General features: G+C 46.2%; 1 protein-coding gene across 1 annotated transcript in view; it reads left to right on the top strand.

Annotated features, from left to right (window-relative positions):
• Positions 1–2,838, top strand: part of LOC126527461 (uncharacterized) — a 57,542-nt gene extending 54,704 nt beyond the window's left edge. Inside the window, exon 5 of the mRNA XM_055068748.1 lies at positions 730–2,838. Within this exon, the coding sequence (XP_054924723.1) occupies positions 730–1,000 (271 nt within the window). The 3' untranslated portion in view covers positions 1,001–2,838. The remainder of the gene's footprint in view (positions 1–729) is intronic.
• The last annotated feature ends 21,811 nt before the right edge of the window (positions 2,839–24,649 follow it).

Genomic DNA, 24,649 nt, shown 5'->3' with positions numbered 1-24,649 from the left:
TAAGTTTGACTCGGTATTGTTCACTCTAAAGCAGGTTTGATTAAACCTCTAGAATAAGCAGAATTCAAACTAGTGATTAGTCTGAGCTCGGTTGTTGTCTTTCTCGCCTTACTGGTACTAAAGTAAGAACAAAAAGCGTAAGGGATGACGTCAAGGCACGCAGATGTGTGCGGGGTCGTCTATTTTTCCAGGGAGACTTCATCACCATTCAATATAATAGAGCATAAACATTATTTACACTTTTATGGGGATAGAGCCGCCATTATGAAATTGACATCAACATTTTACAGTTAATGATTACACTTATCAACAGGGATCGAACACGCAATGTGGCTGGTGTCAAAGTTCTGACAAGGGGACTTATTTTGGGCAAGTTCCCTTGTCAAAACGATGGTTCCAGCCAAATTTCTTTCCTGTTGGATCACTGCCGATTATTTCGAGCCTCCATCTTCCTGTAAACACCTGTCTCGAACGATTATGCTGGTGGAATTTACTTCAAACTGAAGCTGATATTAAAGCTTGAATAATGGTGAGGTGACCTTGCGGGCCTCGTGTGCCGACGGGGGGCAAGAGTCTATATTTAAGACTTCTAGCGATTTTTAACAACTGAATGAAACCTGCTACCGCCAATTTTCACGTTTGGCACACAGTTTTAACATTTCGCAACAATAGTTTTCGTGAACGTCCGTATGTTCTCTGACCGTCTTCATTTCACCTTTACTCGTGCAGCCAGATGGATGGCTACAAGAACTGTGCCAAGACGGCTGTGCTCCGGCGTTGCGACGTGGAAGCGGCCGAGCTCGCTGAGGACATTATCGTCAAGGCTGGCGGCTACCTCGTTTCGACACACTGCGCCGGTTACCGAATCGACGAGCCCACTTGCAGTAGTTGTTCCGCAAGGGTGGCCCTTACATTGAGGGCTACTTTGGCTGTTATCACATGCTACTTTGTATTTTCTAGACGGCAGCAGCCGCATAGTCTTAGAGCACTTTGTGGCTAGAGGAAGTGATGTTTTGCGGCTGGTCCGCAGTGGTGGAGCAGTCCTCAAGAAGAAGAAAGCGTTCAACGGTGGGCATTGCATCTGCGACGCTCAGACTGTTTGCGAACTGCTGCATTTTCTTCTTCAGAAGACAGATGCCATCTTATTCTACTATATAGCAGCGAGAGAACGGGAACCTGTAAAGCAAGGGTCGTGCTACTGAATTGGAAGCTGTGACCAAGAAGCGTTCAGTTAGGTGTAATCATCGCGTTGCCGACAAATGACTTCGCCGTCGTGCTCCAGCAGTCACCAGCACCCTCTTCGTGTTCAGTGCGGAGAGAGGACGCAAAGTGCGACGATTATAGAGGCAGGTGCTGAACAGACAGGTGCGAGCGAGAGACATTTGCGGTGTTTGAAGCGTACTTCACTTAGACTTGCCCGTGCACCTTGGTCAATAGCAGATTTAACCTTGCGGCAAAAGGCGCGAAAGGAATCGCAATGGTAAGTCATTGCTCATTGGCCAGGGCTCGGAAATTGCGATTCATTCTGGGTCCAGTGTCGTTCTATTAAATCTGATCTTTACCACAATATCTGGGCATTGACTTGCCGACAGTTACGGACCCATTAATCTGCTCTCTTCAGCGCACGACAGTAGCCACTGTGCACCCGCCGTGGTTGCTCAGTGGCTATGGTGTTGGGCTGCTGAGCACAAGGTCGCGGGATCGAATCCCGGCCACGGCGGCCGCATTCCGATGGGGGCGAAATGCGAAAACACCCGTGTGCTTAGATTTAGGTGCACGTTAAAGAACCCCAGGCGGTAGAAATTTCCGGAGTCCTCCACTACGGTGTGCCTCATAATCAGAAAGTGGTTTTGGCACGTGAAACCCCATAATTTAAATTTTAGTAGCCACTGTGCTGAGGCTCACTGCAACCACAGGATGTGAATTGTGTTGCTTTGACCTCAGTGGTTAGACACCGAAGTGGACTCAACGAGCAACAAGCGTCCACGGATGTGGTCAGCGTCCTACCGATGATGACCGTGGCCACGGTGGAGTGTCGTCTTGACAATGAACTGTTCCTCCAATAGATAATTGTGCGGTGAAAGGAAGCAAACTGAGACGGTCGTTGCGTTGTGTAGACTGCAGCTTTTGCGCACGAAGAAACAACGAAGAGAGAACGTTACCGTTGTCTGTGTATTTAGTGACACTCAAACATTCAACACTGTGCGCATGCGGTCAAGAGATGTGCTTTACTTTAATGGCCATTGGCGGCTGCTTTCTCGCCGCCAGTGCGCTGTCGCAAAAAAATAATAATACAAAAATGGTTATTGTATCAAAATATACAAATGCTTACTGATGCGAAGAATTTTAAACTGTTTGCTCTGTTTCAAACACTGACATTGTACATGCTTGCATGGAATGCTGGATATTTTTTTTTATTATGCTGCACAATCAGCTCGGCAATCTTCATAACCCGAACACACAGAGTGCGGCAGGCTTGTCTATGCACTCAGGATGGCATATGTGTGATTGAAGTAGGGCCGCACATCCTGGAGACGCCGGCTTCACTAAGCCGGTAATTTCTCAGTTACAAGACGGCATTATCGTCTTGGCTCTCCCGATGTCCGGTCCAAGGGAAAGAAATAATTTGGGCAGACATTGTTTATATAATAAGACGAAGAAGGTATATATACCTCAAGTAAATCATTCTTCGTTTTGAATTCCTTTTCGGCAGGCTGCAGCTGCACTCCTTGCCTAAACTGAGTGAAAGTTCTAGGCACTATGACGCCTTAGTGTTAAACGCTTTGTTGTTAGAGCCTTTTAGGACATTTTATTAAACTTTCACTGTCTTTTTGTTCATAGTATGTCTTTGTGTAAATGTTAGTTTGCAGTTTTGCATCAACTACACGCAATTGTGAAGCCGCCTGCTGCACAAAGTTAAAAAAAATGTGCGGAAATCTGGTCGGTATGTTTATCAAACAACTTACAGGTAAGTAAACCCTTTACCCTCAATAACCGCTACCTTATGAAAAACACTCGTTGTCATTGCTAATGGCGAAGAAAAACGCGTTAACCTTTGCGCGCGCTTATTAAAAGCACAGCGTTATTGCGGCGACATTTCCTTTAATAGAGTTTTTTTTACAACCTTTTTGCCCTTTGTGAACAATTGTTAGCTTCACGAACGCGAAGATGCATACCGGATATGACAAAAATGTGCACAGAAGAGCTATTCTTTAAATATCAAATAGACGCCTCTACATCCATCTCGTTCTTAGTACATAAGGCAAGTATGAAGCGTCGTAACGTTTGTTTTGTGCAAGTAGGCTCGATTTTAGAGCTCAAGCAGGGTAGAATGCGTGCGCGCAATTTTTCACAGAGACAGAGAGAAAGACTGATAAATAATGTGCGAGATAAATGACACACACACGCACACACACACACACACACACACACACACACACACACACACGCACGCACGCACGCACGCACGCACGCACGCATTGGTGAGGGGTTCAAGACGCCACCTTAGGGAACACCACGGTGTGTGTCGTGTTCAGAGGTCGGACCATCATCAGTGTGCACAAAAAGGACCTCATGTGTAAGTAGCGGAGGGTCCACGGGTACACTCGGCCATCAAGGCCAACCGATTCAAGAGTATCAAGTATGGCGTCATGAGCAACATTGTCATAAGCTCATTTTATGTCCAGAAACATAGCCACAGATAACCGTTTACACCTTTTTTGATCTTGAACGTAAGTGACCAGATCGATTGCATTATCAATGAAGCAGCGGAGACGTCGAAAACAGGTCACAGCGTTTGGATAAACTTTTTAACGTTCCAGGTACCACTACAACCTAGCAAGGATCATGCGTTCCTTCACGTTCCCTACGCAACAAGCCAGCGCGATTGGGCGGTATGACGTGAGCCCTAGTGGTGACTTGCCAGCTTTGAGGAGTGGCACCAGACGCATGCCAGGGTGAACATCGAGAGCATGCCAGGGTGCACATCGCATTCTGCCTTGCTTCCTTGATGGCTTGCTGTGGCCCTTGCTACAAGATTATTCTATGATGGTTTCGAATGCAGACCAGTCGATTCACCGAATTGTGTTTGGGGAATGACAGCTGGCCAAACCTTTGATCTTCCACTCTTAAGGAACGTTTCCATCCCGCCAGAATTCATTGAATATATCCAGCAACGCATTTCGTGCTCGCACACCCACGTAGTACAAGATGCGGTAGGATATGTCGTCTGGCCCAAGCGACGACGGCCGATTATACAAAAGAAGAGCCACATCGAGCTCCTCGGTGGAGAAAGGTAAGTCCATGTGTGAATCCCGTGAATGCGGCATGATGCTGTCCGTACTAAAGGAGCCTGTGTACGTTGATTGACCTGCAATTTTTTTGCAGAAATCTTCCGCTACCTCTATGTCCTCTCGATGTTGGAAAAGCGCCGGGGCTCTGAATGGCACGTGTTGTTCGGGAAATATACGTAGGCCTCACACGGTTCTCCATGTATGAGAAAGAGGTTTCCGGGGGTCTAGGGATTCCCAAAATTTTGCCCACCGCTGAGACTCCAGTTTGTCTATACGGCGTTGGACCTTCTTTTGCGGGCGACTGGCTATTCTTAGATCATGAATGGACTTTATGCGCTGGTACCGTCGCTCCGCACGCCGACGAATCGCACGGAGTCGCTGCAACTTCACGTCGGATTATGGAAACATTGGAGAGCACATGTCACCGTGCACACCGCATTCTGCGTTGCTTCCTTGATGGCTTGCTGAAGGCCAGAAGGGAGGCCTTTGCGACGAGCTTCTTCCATGCTGGTTTCGAATGCAGACCAGTCAATTCGCCGGATTATGTTTGGGGAAAGACAGCTGGCCAAACCTATGACTTTTAGGTAACTATGGATATGATTACTCCCGTGCGTGTTAATGTCTAAGAACCACTTCACATGAGTAGCAAAGCGACGTCTAAGTCTAAGCAACTGTTGTACGATGTGCCTCGTAGAAAGATAGGGATCCCATCATTAGGCAGGGACAGTCCATGATTGGATACAAATGAAGCCAGTCAACGGCCCATTCCGTTAATTTTGGAGCTTCCTCAGATAGAGTGGTGCGCGTTAAAGTCTCCTGTGATAATCCATGAACCAGGGGTTGACGTCAAGATGTCTTCCAGTCTCTTGCTATCAAACTGGGTTGATGGTGATAAGTACGGACCCACCAGTGTAAAGGCTAGCTTTTTTTTATCAGTAAGGCAAACATACTGATTCTAATCATGAAGTAGCACATGCTGAACGACGTAGGTAAATTCCCAATGAATAAACACAACGACCTTGCTGCTTTCGCTGTAGGTTGAGGACATAACGTATTGGCAACCGGATAGCCGTATTGGGTTTGATAATTTCGGTTCACAGATTAGGATGGTTGGGAAGCGGTTAGTATATACATACTGACGAAAGTAAGTCATCTCACATCTGACTCCTCTGGCATTTCACTGGATAATCGATGCTTCTCTGACCTTTTTACGGAAAGATTGGTGATTGTCAGCTATGGTTTTATAGGCAGAAGCATACGGATACCATACGCCATTCGACCTGTCTGGACCCCTCCAGATTTACCATGAACGTTATATATTATGTTTGTCGGGCCACGAAAGAGCATTTGAAAAAAAAAAGAGAATGAATTGAAATGGCGGAAAATTGGTATACTGCCGCCAGATTATAACGAGCTGCATGTTTATCATTTGATAATTATAAGAATTGAACAAAATTAAAGTACTGTCCTCTATTGGCGGCAAGAACATTCATTTTAAAGATGGCTCCATTACTGCGAACAGCAGTTTGAAAATTTTGAATAATGTCGTTTAACGTGCCAAATCGGCACGTCGTACTGGAGGGTTCTGTATCAATTTAGACCTCCCGGGGTTAATTAACGCAGATAAGTCTAAGTACACGGGAGCTTTTTCATTCCGCCTCCGTCGGAATGTACGCAGGAATTGAACCTGCAATCCTGTGCAAACACAGCAGTTGACGGTCGCCTATGCAATGGATGTGCACACTATATGAACATATAGTCCCCCGCCAGTACTTCTAGACCCACCAATTATCCGTGCTGCACCAAACTTGTCCGCCATTTAGGAAAGTCGGAAGGATACGTTCAGGCAATTTCTTTAGTTATGACTGGCTCTTTTGGAACTCCCGTGATTGAACCATTTTCGGCGTGGCATTTTCGAATGACACGTATTTGGTCCCCACCTGTTCCTCGCTACTTCATACGCCACCAGTCCGAAGACCATGCTCTTTTTTGGAGTATATTGCACATCGTCCTGTGCAGCCCTCGGAATCCCGTCGTCTTCGAGCATGTAGGAAAAAATAAAGGTTGGAAGCAATAGTTAGGTGATTATCTTTACGTTTAGTAAAAAAAAAATACCCCAATCGAGGCTACCACAACCAAAAGTGCCGGACCATTCTTTTTAATGAAGCTTATTTCCTTTTTCTTGAAGAACCAACCCCAATTTATGTCCAAAAATGTGCTCAGCACGCATTGGGAGACATATTTGTGGCACTATGTTGCAGAGTGTGTTCTGGGTGGCGCTCCCCTCGCTTGTAAGCGGGAGCCAACCGGTACTTCGAGCGTCACTTCCTCAAGGCGCTGTTCGGAACTCCGTGCAGCGTCTGCGACCGCAGCGTCACGACTCGGTCGGTCACGAGGAGAAAATTCTACACCGCTCCCTTTACCGCCGCGGTAACACTAGTAGCACCGTGTGGTTTTTTCAGCTTTGTTAGACTGCACCACCTTCGGGCTCGGCCCACGAAAACGGTTAGACAGCCCCAAGAAATCGCGGTTAGTTCAGAAAGAACGCTAAACACATTAAAATATATATAAAAATGTGTTTAATTGGGAAAAGTATTTAAGCGCGTGACCCTGCCATGTGATGGAAACGGAGAGTTTCTATTTGCCACACGGCTATGGATTGTGTTGATGCTGGGGAGTGTTCGTAGTTGTCGCAGTGCTTTATAAAATAAAGAACGGCATGTGAAGTTTGCCAAGCATCACTTGAAGGGCAGCGTAGAAGCGGACGCCTGGTTCGCTCTGCCTGTCCTCGGAAATGTTTATGGTAGGTCGTGACAGCAGTGGCCTGGCTTAAATAGGCAGAAGTATAGAGAAGCTCACACAGAGATGTCAGGGAAGAAGGCAAGTTCCCTTGTGGAAACGATGGCTGCAGAGACATTCCCGACATTCCTTGTTCTGCTACTGTTATTACTTCGCTTACGTGTTTATTAGGGTTCCAGGTATTGCGCAAGCTTCGAATGCGGTGAGCAGAAAGTAGGATGTCAGGGACCTCTCGCTCAACACAAAGTAGGAGTAACTCCGACGGCCGACGCAACTAAAACTTTCTGCAAAATAAACAACGCGGATGCCAGTAAAACAATGAACAATGTACAAATAATAAATGCCGTGAACTGTCTGAGAACAATGTGCTGTGTGCTGTTCCCGAAATTCACCTTTACGGGAGCTTATTGGGCGAGGGAATTCAGGAAGGAGAGAAAATCAGAAGAGGCTGCACTACAAAGCGCTGTGCCTCCCTCCTAACGATATTGGCATGCCGGCTTATACGGTCGTCCCACCAAGTGACTAAGGTGCTATTGAAATTAAAGTGACCTTGTGTAACGACTGTAACACTCTTGCTTGGGAAAATAAAGGGCAAAATGGTCAGATAAGCCATCAGCGTCTCTCGCTGACGTCATGCGGGCTCGGGGTAGGCGCTGCCGGTGCGACGAGACGACGACTAGTCATCTTATGCAGCGGCCCTGTATACTCGCACGTGACTTCATCTCCTGTCATTAGCGACATGAAATATCCACGGGAGATGCTTAAGACCGGTGGATTATGCCACAACCGCATTTGGGGCAACGTGTGGCTTAATCTTGGTCTTCGTCTTTGCCCGAGTTATCAAACTGGAATGCCCCACTTGAGTAAAGCGTCGTGAGAAAGAGTATTGAGTCGATTCGCGTCTCTTGGTACACTCATGAGAGCACATCGGCTTAGTTGGAACAGCACCTCTCTCAACAGCCAAAATCGAGAAATATTAAGGTAGAAATGATATCCTGTCGGGGTATTGCCTCTCCTAACTTGTCGCGACGTCGAACAGGCACACATGGCGCAGAATTTCGACCTGGATGGTTTTCTTCTCGGCCTTTGTGAGGTTGGGCCCAAAGTGAGTTGATTGTTCTTCAGTAAAATTGTGCAACCCACGTTTGAGGATTGGCCGTGTATCGATCGGGTGGTACCAAGGTTCAAGGAAGTAAAGTGTCAAAAATTCATAGAAATAATTTGAAGCTAAATTAGTAACTGAAAATTGTGAAATTAAATATTAACTGATTCAGATACAAAGTGAATAATAAATAATTACAGTAAAGAAAAAGGGGAATACTAAAAATGAAAAGAATTAAGCATGCAATACTTTTTGCTGAACACAGATAATTGCAGATGGCATCACAAACGTCGTCGTGGCAGATCGGTGGTTCTGTTTTTGTATCGTTAAATTATTTCTCTTTCTTAATTATTATGACAATGATGATAAATTGCTCTAACCCACTTTAGAGAATGAGTAATAATCGGGTGGTATTAGGAAAAACAACTAAATTTAATACAAAGAAAACTGATCATGAGAGACTAAACGAATGTGTAACAGAATATTCAGCCCTGAAAGCATATAGGAAATAAAAAGTAATGGGAAGGTAACGAGAGGAGAATAAGAGAACGAGAGTCTCACACATTTATCTTAAACTTTGAATTCCTTTTCTGAGAATTCGAATTTAATATTTTTAAGTACGAGAAATAAATAGCGGGGGATATACGAAATAATGTATGGATAGGGGTGCATTACCAGCGGAATCTCGTGGCTGCGGTATACATTGACTACTTCTCTGAGCCTTACTGCTTGCTAACCAAACGCATAGCAGAACATTGCACACGCAAACATAGTCAGACACTAATCGTTGTTTTGCAGGTTAGTGAGTAAGATAAACAAATGAAACGCAATTCACAAAGAGAAGGACCAGTTTAAACTTTTTTGTCATGATCTTCTTGCAGTACGCAACCAACTACGGTGTGACGTTTCTGTTTTAACATCGCAGTTTCATGCGCAGCTAAAGAATCGGACTGGAAAAGTTTCCGCTCATCTGGGAATCTGTTGCTAAGAAGAATCTTGTGAAGGGGCACGAAATTTGAATGGTTGTTGAGTGTCGTGAATTGCCTCGAGAGTCGACAGTTCTTGCTTACTGTCCAGCGGCTCACCTGAGGCGCGTATAGCATATAAAATTAAAGCAGCAAGAAGAAAACGAATAAAGAAAAAAAGTAAGTACAGGAAAGTTACGCAAACACGAAATATTGCGAAAGAATTAAGAACCTTCTAGCTGGAGGGGACATTTCGACAGCGCAGCCCAAGAGCATCTCTTACAAGGCAGGTTGAAGAGTCTGCGTTCCTAAGAGCCACCAGCGAACCCACGCTTTCAGAATCACCGAGAACATATCAGCGCGGCGGACTAATCCAGTTACCTTTGAGCACTTAGAATCTTCAGTCTTTTTGTGCCGACAGTGCGCGCAGCTTAAGAGCTGAAGACAACAGAAGGGGCGAACGAGGTGAACTAGGCACTCCGTCTGCTTTTTGGACCATGTCGCGATGCCGTCATTCTTCATTAAGGGTGATGTGGATGCCCCTATCGAAAGATAATGGAGCTTAATCAATTATATTCGCTCAGGCATAGAATTACAGACAACGCCTTCTGCTCTGCGCTGCCCATGTTATGGGCAGTTTGCAAGGCGCGATAATCCGAGCGCGTGGCTTTCCTATAGTAAGGTGCCACATGGCGTCCCGCCATGCTATTCAATTAATGAGAGCATAAGGTCGAGGTATAATGTCGCGCGGTACATGCCACTTGCATGGGAGGGTGCGATACATATGTTGAATGAGGCGCACTCCGGTTATTGTTGTTAATTACTTGTCGCTGCTCGTTTCTAACAGGAAAGGCCCGGAGGCCTAATGGAGGTGGACGAGCACACTTTACTGGCTATAATTCTATCGAGTTAGCACGACCATAAGGACGTTTCTTCAGGAGAACCAGCTGAGAGAACTTACGTACAGGTAGAAGCGTAGCTGTCGAGCGAGAACAAAAGGTCTGCTCCATGGTTTTTTGCAAAAGCCCTCTCAGAACTGTCGTATGAGGAGAAGTACAAACGAAGTACATTATTAGAACAATAACCGGTGTCACTAGGTACCAGTGTTCTGGTGTCGAAAAGCACCAGTTGAAGCACGTGAATGCCAGATTATGAAGTCATGCAAGCGAAACCGCGAAAGCTGTGCTTTCGTCGGGTTTTTGAAACACTTTCTTTTGCAAAGTAAAAAAAAAAACGTTTTCGTATCTGATTGAGCACACACCAAGTTTCTATATCGTCGATACGCAATGAAGGATGGAAAGTAAAGTACTTTGCTATGGTTAAGAAATACTTAAGTATTATAACGAAGCAGCCCATTTATTGAAACAACGGAGACTTGAATATATGAGCAATATTCATGAATTTTTTCTACAGTAATCGGCTAAGCTGCTGTTTTCTTGTAAGCGTTTTGGAGATTGCTGCCGTCAATCTAAGATTAAGAATAAAAAAATTGCGGCAGGAACGCCACTGGACCTGTGTAAGCATGCGTAAGCATTGTGCTCCTTGCTCATCTCCGCACAGCCCAGTGTCATTATCTATCCTATCAAGCTTGATCCGACCAGTATAAACTCTTATAAGTCCTTATAGGTTGTTATCAACCATATCAGACAAGATCCGACCATTATCAACCTTTATCAGTTGTGGTCAACCTTATCGGACTCGATCAAACACTTATCAACCCTTATCGGTCGGTATCAACTTTATCGCAATCGATACGGCCTTTATCAACTCTTATCGAACGTTATCAACCTTATCGGACTTGTTCAAACCTTTTAATCCTTATCGGTGCTATTACTCTTATGAGAATTGTCCCGACTATTATAAGCCCTTATCACTCTTTAGCACGTTATCCATCTACGTCGAACCATTATCAACCGTGATGAGACTCATAAAACTTTTCATCGCTCCTTATCAGCCTTATCAACTCAGTGACTGCTTACCTCGCTGTGTTGCGCAACGCGGAATGCATGAGCCCTCAAAGATCGGTGTCATTTAGGTCTGTGACGGAACGCCTCAACAGAAGGCGCATCCCGCGAACCACCGAAACTCATTGGGCATGTGGCATTTTTGGCATTAAGTTTTCGCAAATTCGGACATGTCCTCATGTCTACAATGCTCCAAGTCGGGTCTACATGTGTTTTCAGAGGTGGCTTTTATTCTACCATCACCAAATTTTTCAAGAAAGCCTTCATAAAAACCATTTTCATTTGCCATTTATTTGTATTGTACTGCTGGTACAACATATTATTATGGTTCAGATACATAAATATTTTGCAAGCGTGGGCTTTTAGCCTGCCATTTATTCTGGAGCGCCAAACACAGTGGAGGCCCATGAGCATAATTAAACTAAAGGTACCCCATCCTCATTATCTATGCTGAAGTACCGAATGCCATACGGGTCAAGTGGAATTTTTTCTTTATTGTTCTCTTTAATAGAACCCAAAAAATAAAATACGTTCAAAAGAAGGCGCGGCCTCCAAGATTTCATTTTCGGGAGAGCAATCATTGGTTTGTCGCAATCCATAAAGCCGCAGCGGAATTCCTGAATGACTCTCAAGAGTAGAGCTGCTGGTGGTATTGCACAAATTTTAATTATACAAAACCGACACGATGCTGGTTGAATACGCCGTTACCACATATACACTGCAGTTCGTGTGTTATTACTGTAATTGTTGTTTTGGTGAAGTGTTGTGCATCAAAGTTAGGCAATAAACAAAAAAGTGGGTGCTTAGCCTAGTTCGTACGATACTCGGCTACTGAGCGCGGGGTCGTAAGCTCATAACGCACCACCGCCAGCGTTCTTCCTTTCAACTTTATACTTTTTTTTATACATTAATTTCTTTATAGCGATTCATTTTACGTGACGGATGAGTTTCCTCGTTGGATAGGCATAGAAATTCTTGCTCATTTAAGGAAGAAGGACGAAAGCAACGATATAATTTACGTAATCGATGTGGGCTTTCCTATTCAGGCAGGTAGTTCTTGAATGAAGGAACTGTGCTCACCTGATTGCCTTTGATTGGTAAACATTGCAAGTGCCAATACTCACAAGCTGTGAGGCGTACAGGAAGATCCGATTCCGAAACGCAATGTTTAAGATTACTTAGTCTTCGTTCTTCGCAATACGTTGTCTGTACTAGCTTGATTTCCGCTGGGCCACAGCGAACAGAAGTGCATGAAATGTCACATTCATATCGGCTGGGTTTTCTGCGGGTTCGCCCTTATTTCATTTACTCACATAGTTCCTTTTCAATTGCGTATGAGTGCCCATTATTGCAGCTTCTGCCAGTCGCGGTTGAATACTTTATGCAGGGCCGCATGAGTGTACGCATTGTTGCTGCCGTCAAAATTAAGGCCGAGGTGAGCTCTTCGAAATGCGCGTCCCTTTATAGTCACCTTTCTCGTTAGCGTGACAACATGTGATTGATTTCATGCTGAGTCATGCACATCAAGAGAAAAGTTTAGCTCGCTAGCCACGATGGTTCGGTTCTGCGGATGAGCACGAGGCCGCGAGCTCGATTGCCAGCCCCGGCGGCGTCTTTTCAACAGCGGATGAATACAGCAATGCTCTTTTAAATCGCCCAGGTCGCCTTCAGAAGCTTTACTTCTTGGTGCCTCTCATTATGTTAGTCTTTTAAGCTAACTGCCTATGTGGTACCGTATGTTATACAATCGACTGGTCGCTTTCGAGCACTCTAGAACGCTCTGGCAGCGCGATTTAAATTTGGTTGTGTGAAATTGAGCGCTCGTAACCGAATCGCCTTGTTCATTCAGAGCGTCATGCTCCAGTTCAGGTCGCTCGGAGGCGCTTCCACCTTCACCCTGGGAGTGCGACCGAGATCCGGCAAAAACTCGATCACGGGGTTACTCAGACTGCTCTGGTAGCAGCTATAGCACGTTCGGCTGGGGAAACTTTCTCTGGCTCCAATCTCAAGAGGGCTCAGCGTCACTGCAAACCAAGTCGGAGAGCGGTAGGAACCAGTCGAATGCCGCACTAGGTGCAACACTATAACCAACACAGCTGGTCCATTGACGAAACTTTAAATGACTAAGGTGACTTTAAAAATGCGCTTATTTGCTTTGTGTTTTTTATTTCCTATTTATTGTTGCCACTCCCTTCTGTAACACCGTATACGGGCCCTGAAGGTATCCAAATAAATAAATAAATAAATAAATAAATAAATAAATAAATAAATAAATAAATAAATAAATAAATAAATAAAACCTCGGTGCGATGACGGCCGGCACGTCATAGACATGGGATCGTTTTTCGGACTGGAATTATTCGAGATTTTTACTACGATAAGCAGACCAGTCCTAGTAAAGCGGCTTTGTTTAAAATAGTATCCTCGGCTGACGGCCCTCGTGGAGTATTTAGTGCACTCGCGCAGTGCCACCCGTTTGTTTCGGCACCCCGCGCGCGGGCTGGCGCACATTCGGGTGGGCCGAGAACCACACAAGTGTACGCCACCGGACCACCGTGCATGGAGATCGACGGTGGAGTGCCGTGCGATCCCGTCCTGCAGCCTGCGCCAATAGATGAGCGGGCCGTTCAGTTGAGGCGTCATTTTTGTAACAGGCGGTTACGATAGAACCCGCGTCTCGCGCAGCTGCTTTTCTGCTGCTCTTGCTGCCAGAATCCAGTAGCTCATCGGACCACGAAGACGGCGCAATTGATCATCGCTATCCAGCAACACTGACGGGAGCAGCTGACGAAGGTGGACAATTGTCTCACCGATGTAGTGGCGTCCTACGACGATGAGGAGGCATGAAGCAGCAGCGCAAGGTTCTGCGTTTCATACTGCACCGTTTGTTTAAATCGTTTTTTTAGAGCGTGGCTCTTAGGCGCCCGTTACTGCGGCGAGCGTCGGCGTCGTCCCTCGGTGTCCTTGCGACCAAGAAAACGAGCACAGCGAAGGATGAAAATGCGAACGCGGAGTGCGCATAAGGTCGGTAATAGCGAAGAGAGCGCGAGGAGAAAAACGGAGGAGGAGGGTATAGCTAAAGCGTGAGAAGAAAAGCGCAGTGCCGCGCAACACGGGCTTTGTGGTGACCATGGCTACGAGATGGCGCCAGTGTAGCGCGCGTCGGCTGTTCAATGATGGCGCCACCTATACCATATATGGAAACAAAGCACTGCATGAGCGGAGGTCTGTCTGCGGCGGCTGGTGTAAATCGCGCCATGGGTTCACTCATGCGCTGCCTCTCGCGATCTCCCGATTAGTTAAGAAGTCGCGCCACACTTCGCTCCGTTTGCAACGTGCCGCACGAGACAGATCATCCGAGCCAGCCAATATATCGCGAAATGAAAACCCCTATACAGCAGCGCTCAAATTTTGGATTAGGGACTATCGTAATCGTCGGTGAATTTTTTTTTTCAGCTTCGAAGGCACCTCAGAACATGCAAATTGCTGGGGGCGCAGGGCGGATCACGTCTCTTCCCGCTACTCAAAGAGGAATTACGGAATTACGGAAGGAATTATTCGTTAGATCGCATTCCAAACATTAGCCATTAATAAAGCTCGAACTTGTTCATGTTGCTGCGAAACACGGCAAGTGCAAGTGCCAAATTCCGAAGTTCGCCCTCACACAGGGCTCTACAGCCCCACACTCAGCGAACGCTTCTAAGCTAAAACCAGACTAAATTCATTTCGCTATGCCGGTTCAGTGCAAATGCGTCGCCTCAGGCACCAAAGGATGCGCTGAGGAAAGCACATAACGACAGGTTGTGTTGGGGTTGGTCGCTTCGCTGTATGCCGGGACTTTTTCCCGCTTTAGTGGACTTGTGTCGGTGGAATGTTGATGTATTTTTTGCTTCTGCCATCACTACGAAACGCTAGCTGTAGGCACTGCACGAGACTCTCACCTGGCAGTTTCCATGGGAACAGCGATCCCCTCCCGCACTGCCCCTTGTCTCTTGTATATTTTTACCCATAGGTCGTCTTTGCCACTTCTCCTATGTGTTCGCTCATAAAGGCGAACTGCTCAGGAATTGCTTCTTTTCCTTTTTTTGCTAGTGACTCAGTTGTTCTGGTAAGTTAGACGTCATTTGTAGCCCTGATTACTGCCGTTTCAGGAGTGTAAGACACGTGTAATGACGTAACACAAGCTCTCGTTAAGCTCCTCTTTGCGTAAAGGTGGATGACGAAACCTGGTTCACTTCGGGCTAGCAATTTTGGGAGCGGAGAGCCTCAGTCGTTGGGCACACCTGTTCGTCTAGATTTGGCCAATGAGCACATAGTTTAAGAACGTAGCGAATGTACTTATATATGCTCTGCGTAAGGGTTCTCGAGCTCCCCTAAAAACAGCGGGCCGCAGACACAGTAGCACTCTAGACAAAAAAAAAAAAAAAAAGAGTAAGAGCGTTTTGATATTTCTTATTTTACTCACTAAGTATGTGGTAGGGGGTATTGAAGGCGCTGATATTTGGCTAGGCTTTGGGCAGGATAAGATAAGAAAGTCGAGATTGCGGGCTGCTGAGAAGAGCCACGCTGCCCGCTTGTGGTGTGTTTGATAGCCCATCGCTACTTTATATATAAAGTTCGGGATGGATAACCAGGTGGCAAGTATATCAGCATGCGAGTTTAAAAAGCTCCCCAGTAAAGGTTGCGGGAGGTGCCTTGGTGAAGTTGTTCTAGCCGGGAACTGAAGTAGAAAGTACAAGGACAAGTTGTAAAGAGAAACATTTTAGTGTGAGAAAGGCAGTAGGGTCAGCCGCACGCATTTCGTCTCTAGCCTGCTACTTCACGAAGTAGCAAGCCAGAAGGAGAAGGAGAGAGGGCGGATGACGATGATTGAGCACATCGAACGAAGTACATGAGCGATGTATGCATGCATGTTCTGCGCAGCACAGCTCGTCGCCATTGCGCATGCACCTGCCCTGCTCTGCCTGTAGGTGAGCCCCTTCTTTGTTAAAAATGCAGAGTGCGTTCTTTTTGCTCAAAGTGGACTTAGAATGTTGTTCCACCGCACTAGAATATTCCTAAATTCTCCAAACAAGAATAAAAGAAGGACTAGCCGAAGTTGGTGCTCCCATTTCATTTTCCCAATGAAAATTTAGCATCCAGGGAAAAGATGTGATACACCGGTGGACTTTACATGGCATCTTTGTCAGGTTAAGAACCCTAATCGCCTGCAAAATTTCAGTACATTCGACGTGAATGACACTGTAACGTTAAGAGAGGGACAAAAAGAGAGAGAAAGACACGAAGGTTAGATAGGGAAGGCCGGCTGACTACACTGTGCTCTGATAACGGGTAAAGGGAACTAAAGATGACAGAAAGAGACACAAGCAAAAAAAGAAAACAGTCTTGCACATGAGATTGCCATGTTGTGCCAGGCATTTCTCAAATACTTTCACTTTGCCAATTTGTCCTCAAAGTGCAACAACGCGCGTTCAACAACGCCTTCTGTCCTGAGGACGCTCCCGACCGGTGCCTGAGGATCATGGTTTCTGACAAAGGGCGATTGTTCAGTCTGTCTAATGTGGTTGAACGTTCTCTCTTAGGCGCACAGGACACTCACAAAGGAGATATGCAATGCTTCCCTTGCAGCTAAAGCGATCGCATGTTGGGCTTTCGGGCATTCCGATGCCAAATAATTAATCATTTGTGAAGGCCACGCCGCGCCACAGGCAGCACAAAAACGTTTCTTCAGTTAGCCGTATCTCTGGCGGAACACGGAATTGTTGATGCGGATCCAAACTATGAAGAATTATGCTTGTGAATTCCGCCGAGTTCCATTATAGCAATGTCAGTTCGCGTGCTGCAAGCGAAGCCTTGTAGTTGCGTTAACCGGACGTGCGTCGGGTTAACTTCCCAGCCTTTCCTGTCTTCTATTTCTCTCTCTCTTTTCTACGTACCTTATACTATTATTCCACATAGTCCCCACACTAGTTGAGACATTTGTCCCATGGCAGCACTAAACTTGAGAAGCTCTTGTGGTAGAATTCGTGAAGCTGACTTTGGAACCACGGTTGGACTATTGGCTTCATCGTTGCACGTGAATCGCCGTCCAACCAACTTCTTCAGCGGACCGAAAACGTGGAAATCACTAGGGGGGAGGTCCAGACATTCACAGCGAAATGAGCGGAGCTTTTCGGCGGTTCTGACTGCCACATGTGGCCTCGCGTTGTCGTGGAGGATAAGCGCTTTGTCCACATCGAGAGTACCTCGGCGTTTTCACATGATGGCAGCCAGTAGACGTGACAGTGTTGAACAATAACTGTCGGCATTGATGGTCGCACCTTGTGGCTTGAAATCCAGCAGGAGCGGTCCTCGGCGATCCCAGAAGACCGTTAACATCACTCTCCCAACAGATCACACCGACCGGACTTTCTTTGTCACAAACGAACCCGGATATTTCCACACCGTGCTCTGTTGCTTCGATTCCAGCGTGAAATGCAGCACCCATGTTTTATCGCCAGTATAAAAATGCGGCTCAGGAAACTTTCACCCTCGTTCAAATACCGTGCAGATGATTCAGTAAAGCAATCATTCGCTTGCATTTCATCATGTCACCCAACTGAGGCACCCACCGACATGAGACCTTCCGGTACCCTAAGCACCCGTGAACAATGTTGTAAACACTCCCATACGAAATGCCAAGCTCCTAGGAAATGTCCTTGGGGTGAACACGGCGATCCGCTGCATTCACGCGGGAAATCTTGTTGTCAGTCAGCGACGCATGGGCCTTCCCGAACGCTCATTGTCACGCAAGTCTTCAGGGCTTTTCGCGAAATCATAACACCACCGCCTCGCACTTCTCAAGGCGAGATACCTTTCCCTATACGTGGGCTGCATTTCCCTGTGGATTTCGATGGGCGTTCATCCCTTGCTCCATAGGAAACGAATCACACTACGTTGCTCGCACGCCGTGGACGTGTGAAGCACAATGGCCATCTTCAACAACAGCTGCGCCGTGCCGCGGAGCTACCGGCACAAAAGGCCGGGCCGGTCCAAGAAAGCTCCACCATTGGGAATGGATATGTTGACTTCGCATTTACAGTCGTTCTCAACGTCTTTGCATATTGACAGCCTGTCATAGCTTCACGTGACCGTCTACCTGGCTTGCATTGCCCGGACATGGAGCCTTCCAAGAAGAAAAAGGAAGTTTTTAACCTCGAAGAAAAGGCGGACATAATTCACGGTGTCTCACGTGGACGCAAGAAATGCGACGTGGGTGCCGAACATGGCGTCCCGGCCAGCACTCTTTGAACCATCTTGAAAGGAACTTGAAGGCTTTTCACACACGCAGGTGCGGGTTAGCGGGAAATACAATGCCGCGGTAGCTTTGGGTGTCACTACGTTACAAATTTTAGATTTCGAAAGACAGAACAATTCCTTATTCCTTTCTCGATTTTACGAACTTCCCATTTAACGAAATCCTTCGAGCGTGGTAATCACGTTTTTAAATCGAGTTTCAACTATATATATTATATATACATGGGTGGGGCGCGGGAACCTGATCGGGCACCAGCCCCATCTCGCCTTTCCGGAAAAAGGTAAACTTTCCGCCCACCGAACAAGGAATACTCACGCTTACAAGCGGTGCTGCCTACACGCAGCAATGAGTGAAATGGCACATACGGTGCGTCCCTCATTTCATGACGGTGTACATTACGCTGTTTCGCACGCTAGTTAGTGTGGATGTAAGTTACGGTAGCACATTCAAGATAAAGCTCCTCACTGCAACTCAGTCGGGTTTTCAAGAGGCAATACGCTTCCGGACGGCAATAAGCTGAATCGCGCAACACGTGTAAAAGTGCATTCCTTTGCAATTAAAATATAATTTCGCGTTCGCAAACGTGACCTGGCTTGGCTCAAAAGAACTTGGCTTCACTTTTATATGACCACAGCAGTCGGACAGCAAGCTACGAAAGCATGTAGCTATAATTGCGGAAATAATTGAACAGTTCAGTATGCATGAGCCACATGATCATCAACTTTTGTTAAGCAATTGAGTAATTTCTTACGGCTAGGGGCGCGTCGGCTGCTTCCCACCAAAGCCGGCTTACAATCGTGATCACGCCTATCGCCCACCGTTTCAGCATAATAACTAACAAACAATATCGTGGCCTCAGACTCAGAAATTCTGACAAAAAATATTCGTTGGCATTTTCTGTGCTGCGCCCGCAGTATTAGACAATTTGACCGGTAGCCTTTCCATTACATATAAAAAAATTAGGTGCCATAAATTGTGATTGTCGTTCCCATTGACTGACTGAATAAACTTTATTGAAACCAGCAAGAGATGGTGGCTGGGCCTAGGCCTCCCACGTGGGGACGTCGAGGAGTTGCCTCTTCGCCGCCTCGCAGGCCTGCTGGGTCACCCAGAGTTGGTCGTCAAGGTCGGGGCTACGCAGGGCAGCGTGCCATCTCGACGAGAGGGTCGTGGGGTTAGTGTCGGGGTATTGGTGTGTACAGTCCCAAAGCATGTGTGGAAGTGTGGCTGGCTGTGTCCGTTCCCATTAAGCAAAATTTCAAAAACATATTTCTATATCTATAGAGACGGGGTATTTTGTCCTCTACGATTCACATAACCGGACAGAAAGTCCCAGAGAAAGCAAATCTACGCCTGCCGAGCTTGCCAAGCGACATCGTGGTTCCGACAGTGGCAGCGTCTCGAGACGTGCGGCATCGCTGAAGCGTCACCATGCCGCATTATTTAGGAAGGTCCCTGACAGCGGGCCGCAATGTTGTCTTCGAAGTTGACGTCCGGAAAAGGAACTCTCGCAGAAAGTTTCGCCATCAACGTTTCCTGCAGGAAGTAAATTGTTGCGAAGGTCTCCTTTCGAAATTATTTCTCTTCGAGGTCTCACGAGCATCAGATCTCTGCGGAGACAAAAAGGCGTACCGTGTGCATTTGTGCGTGATCGTTGGTGTCGACAAGAGAACGTCAAAAGCTGCTGCGACGCACACCCAGAGATGAGCACAGTACTATAGCACATTGCTGTCTTTGCTTGCTTGTTATCTTTTGTTCGAGTCATTACAACCTCGGGAAAGATGCCTGACGCTCCGAAGACGGAACTTTGAAGCACAGTTCCGGTATAGAATGTACGAAGAAGTGCATTTCATTGGGACCTTGTGCAAGTCGTCGTTGCTTATTTGCCCGTCAAATAAACTTTGGTCGGAAACAGCGCCGTGATTAATTTTAAGCTTGCGAATAGCAAAGTTAAAAAAATGTATAAAATTGAATAATTATGTTCACTTTAAAAATTTCATTGGAAATACTTGTATTACATTTGTTTTATTATTCGGTTGTAAGTTACTACGAGTATGATAGTTTGCCTGCCTTGAATAGGTTCCGTGCATGTATACATATATAGGATGTCCCAGCTAACGTTAACTATGCTGTTAAACGAAAAAAAGAAGCTAAAGAAACACGGTGCAAAATGTAATTTTAAGACATAAGTGTGATCGGTCATTCCGTCTCAGACGATCCAACAGCGTAGGCCTTATAATGTACCTGGCACCATGTTTATTAAAAATTTTGTTTTCCTTTGAACAGCTCGGCTAACGTTAGCTGGGATGCGTGGTAGTGTAGTTGGAAGGATCCAAATGCCCACAGTCAATCTACCAGCTACAAATGTGACCTTTCTCTTATTGCTGCTATGTAAGGTGCTCATCCAACCGGCTTTTCTTTTTCTTTTTTTTCAGGGCTTGTTTGACAAAAGTTGCTTCAAAATGCGCAGCAATCTAGTGGGTGGAATTAAATATTTGCGGCCATAGAATCACTTCTCCGTCGCGACATAGATGCCGCATTGCCTCCGTATGTCTGTTTGCTTTAGCGCAACTTTTCTAGTGTGGGAAAAGACCGTCAACGACGCCGGGAAGGGGAGGATTCCGCACTTTGCCCCACCTCTACTTGAACACGCCAAAGGCCTGTGAGCTGTCAAAAGTTTTCTGACTCGAGCAGCGGGCGTTCACTATGTTGTGGTTGTCCCCAGAATCAGCTGCTGCGCACAATAAAATTGTACGATTTGCCAGCCGACGAAACGACAAAGCTGACACGTATACGCGCCGGCTCCCGGACAATAATTTCTGGATGTACGGGCTTTAATTTTGACATAAGGAAAGCTTTTCATGCACATATGATGCAGGGCAAGCTGTTCGCATGAAAGAAAAGTACATTGGACGCCTCGCATTTATCTTAATTCAGTTTTAGCTTTGTTTTTCTTGCACGTTGAAGTTCGATGCAACCAGCCTTGGTTTGATTATAACTAACTTCGTCAAGATATCACTATAGCTGACGCCTATATCCAGCAACGTTGCGTGATGCTGTGCACACTCGATGTTCAAATTTTCGTTTCCTATACGTTTCCTTCCACGGAGCTCAGGCCTGGCTATTAGGGTCATTAAAGGGGCGTATGCTTCAAAAGTTCTGTTGTTTTTTATAAACCACCTAGTGCCGCAACTACGGTGTTTAAGTAAACAACGTTTCATAGACTTCTTAGAACATTCGCTCATTGAAGGGGAAAGAAAAGCTATTCGTGCTGAGCGGAAGTTCTAAAGTGCAGTCACTACAAAGGTCAGCAAAAGAGCGCGACGCCTTAAGTGGATATGCAAAGCTCACTTTTCTGCTTGCCGCAGTAGTAGAGAACCGTTTGTTTACACTTGCACGGCAATGTGTTGAGCGCAAAATAAAACTGAACATTCGGGAAAATTGGATGTCACGTTCCCAATTCCACTTCGTTTCCAAGTAGCGCGCTGCTTTATTGAGAGGAAAAGCGCGTGCGGCGGCGCCCTGCAGGCGAATGTAAACAATTGCTTAGTCGAGTACGCATAATCCGCAATATTCTGGGAAGTGTTGTTCGAAATTCTTGCGCTCCCTTGCACGTTGTTCCACATCTTGCAATCAAATGGTCGCGTGCGAACTTCCACATGCCGCACACCACTACGTTCGCGATCACATCGCTGGAGTCGTGCGCATAAATAAACTGCTGGTCTCCTGCGCTCACTCGGTTTGCATCCACTAGCGGTAGAGGAATCGAATAAGCCTAACTTCTGGAACACGAGGACAAATGTGCGCTAGCCTTTTTTTATTTTATATGCAGAAGGGGACGCGGTGTTGTTCTTCCTTCTTGCCCGTGCGTAGAGTGTTGTGAGTACTGGGACTATTGGACACAGCAGTGATGAAACTGTTGTGTGATGAAACAGCCGACATGAAACAGTCAAACAGTGGTGAAAAGGTGGACACAACAAAAGTGATGAAAACGTAAGGCTGTTTACTTTGCTGAGAACAAGGTAAAACCGGGAGCCAACGTTTCGACAAGTAGATTTGTCTCTTTCAAGGCTACATATGCTATCCTCGGCCCAGTATATATAGGTAGGTTCTAATCCACCTATGTGTGCTGTGCCGAGGAAAGCATATGTAGTTTTGAAAAAGACAAGTCCACTTGTCGAAACGTTGGCTCCTGCTCTCACGTTGTTCTCGTGTTGCTCATCGTCTTGAATTTCCATCTCCCCCATTCCCTGTGTTTTCCGTCAGTTAACTCAGTTAACTCAAAGCGCTCGTTCTTCTTTATCTTTCTTTGGCCCCGTTTGTATAGCGCAATATTTCACGATGAACTAGAGGGAAAACTAGGGGAAGGCGAGAGATGGAAATTCAAGACGATGAGCACGTGCTGGTGGGCGAGTTGGTTATACATGATTACAACTAAGGCGCCAAATAAAACAACGGAAGAAGGTTGTTCGTGGTTGTTCTGTGTCGCCTTCCTTCTTCCTTTGTTTTATTTGGCGCCTTCGTTGTAATCAAGATGATGAGCATAACGAGAACAAGGTAAAAGCGGGAGTCAACGCTTCGACAAGTGGACTTGTCTTTTTCAAGGTGACATATGGAAATGGGGGAGGGGAGGGGGTGGGCTCCGCTGATATCTGTTCCAGCGGAGCACATACCTCCCCCTCTTTACGTCGTCCTGGCCGCTTCCAGTAAGACAGGAACCTACAGTGACACGTCAAGCGGCTGACACACGGCACTGCCTCATAGTCCTTCACCGACGTTCAATTGCGCATTCTCTTTCTTTTCAATACCACATCCTCGCCGCTAACTCACCCTCGGGAGTTACCTGCCCCATCCGCGTTACCCTCTCTCCCCTTAAGAGAACCGTACCTATATATACTGTGCCGCGGACAGCATATGTCTCCTTGGAAAAGACAAGACCACTTGTCGAAACGTTGGCTCCTGCTCTCACCTTTTTCTCGTGTTGCTCATCGTCCTGAATTAACAGAGTTACCTGAGTTAACTTCATCGAGGACGTCTGCAATAAAAACCAAGACGTCCCAAAACCATTTACTCAGATGAAGACGCTTGATCTATTTTCGCCTCCCAGAAAAGCATATAGCATTACAGACGTACCTTATTAGCATATAAAAAGTGTTCCTTGGATACCTAGCAAAAACCAGCACATGAACTGGGCGCTGTTTACACAGTGCTTCATCTTACAGGCACGAACTGTAATAAGGCTGTGCGCGCCTGATTGACTTCAGCTTATGGTGCCGCTAACACGGATGCAATGAACCTTCTTTGTGACCCGACGCCGACGATGCGATGACGGCATTTGGGGCGCACCAACTTTGTTTGAACCTACTCACTCAGCGGGACGGAGCGCAAGCTAACGATGGCGCACACTGCTTCGAACGTTTCTTTTATATGCGGGGAAGGGGAATGGGGGGGAGCTTGTTTTAGGCACGCAGCTTTCATAGTCGTAGGATTGCTCAGCACTGGCTCGGCGGATATGTATTAAGGTACAGATAAAAGATTCCCACACCGGCTCTTCTCGCTGCTTCGAATATATATATATATATATATATGCCTGACTTTCAACTTCATCACCTCCACATATTACCAGCAGCACAGCTTGGTCCTTGTGGTATAGTAGCACGAGCTCGGCTGAAATAAAGCGGTTCCTTACAATATATATTGCTTAATAAGGAGAAATGACACATCCACCCAAACGTAGCTAACTGCTACAAAGGAAACCCACACGGGTTCCTCGAAAGAAAAGCATCGCAGTTGAAGATCCACCCAAAGGTAGCACTCAGCTACGTTTAGGCGGATGTCTCATTTCCCCTTATTAATTACTTCTCTCCACCTTGCGGTTTTCCGCAAAACTATTACGTCAAATATATATTATTCGTACAATACTGCCAGCTGTCTTTCGGCAGCCAGGGCAGGAGTGGCTAACAATGAAGTAATTGCGTTACATTAGGCATAGGTACGTACATTTCAGAACAAAAGAAAAAAATGATACAAAGATCAAAATGCATAAAGAAAAGAGCAAGAAGGTTTTTGAGCACGAAGTCAAGATCACTTTCAAATAACAATCCGAAAACGTGTGCGAGTAAAGAAAAGCAAAGATTCTATGATAACTGTGCATTACACACACAAACAAAAATGGGACATAAATTAGTGGTCAAGTATAGTGTACCAAAAAATGGTTATGACAGGTGTAA

This window comes from Dermacentor andersoni, chromosome 9 (genome assembly GCF_023375885.2).
Source record: "Dermacentor andersoni chromosome 9, qqDerAnde1_hic_scaffold, whole genome shotgun sequence".
In the NCBI taxonomy this organism is placed as follows: Eukaryota; Metazoa; Arthropoda; class Arachnida; order Ixodida; family Ixodidae; genus Dermacentor; species Dermacentor andersoni.
Note: the sequence above shows the minus strand (reverse complement) of the source record. Positions and strands in the feature narration are given on the sequence as shown.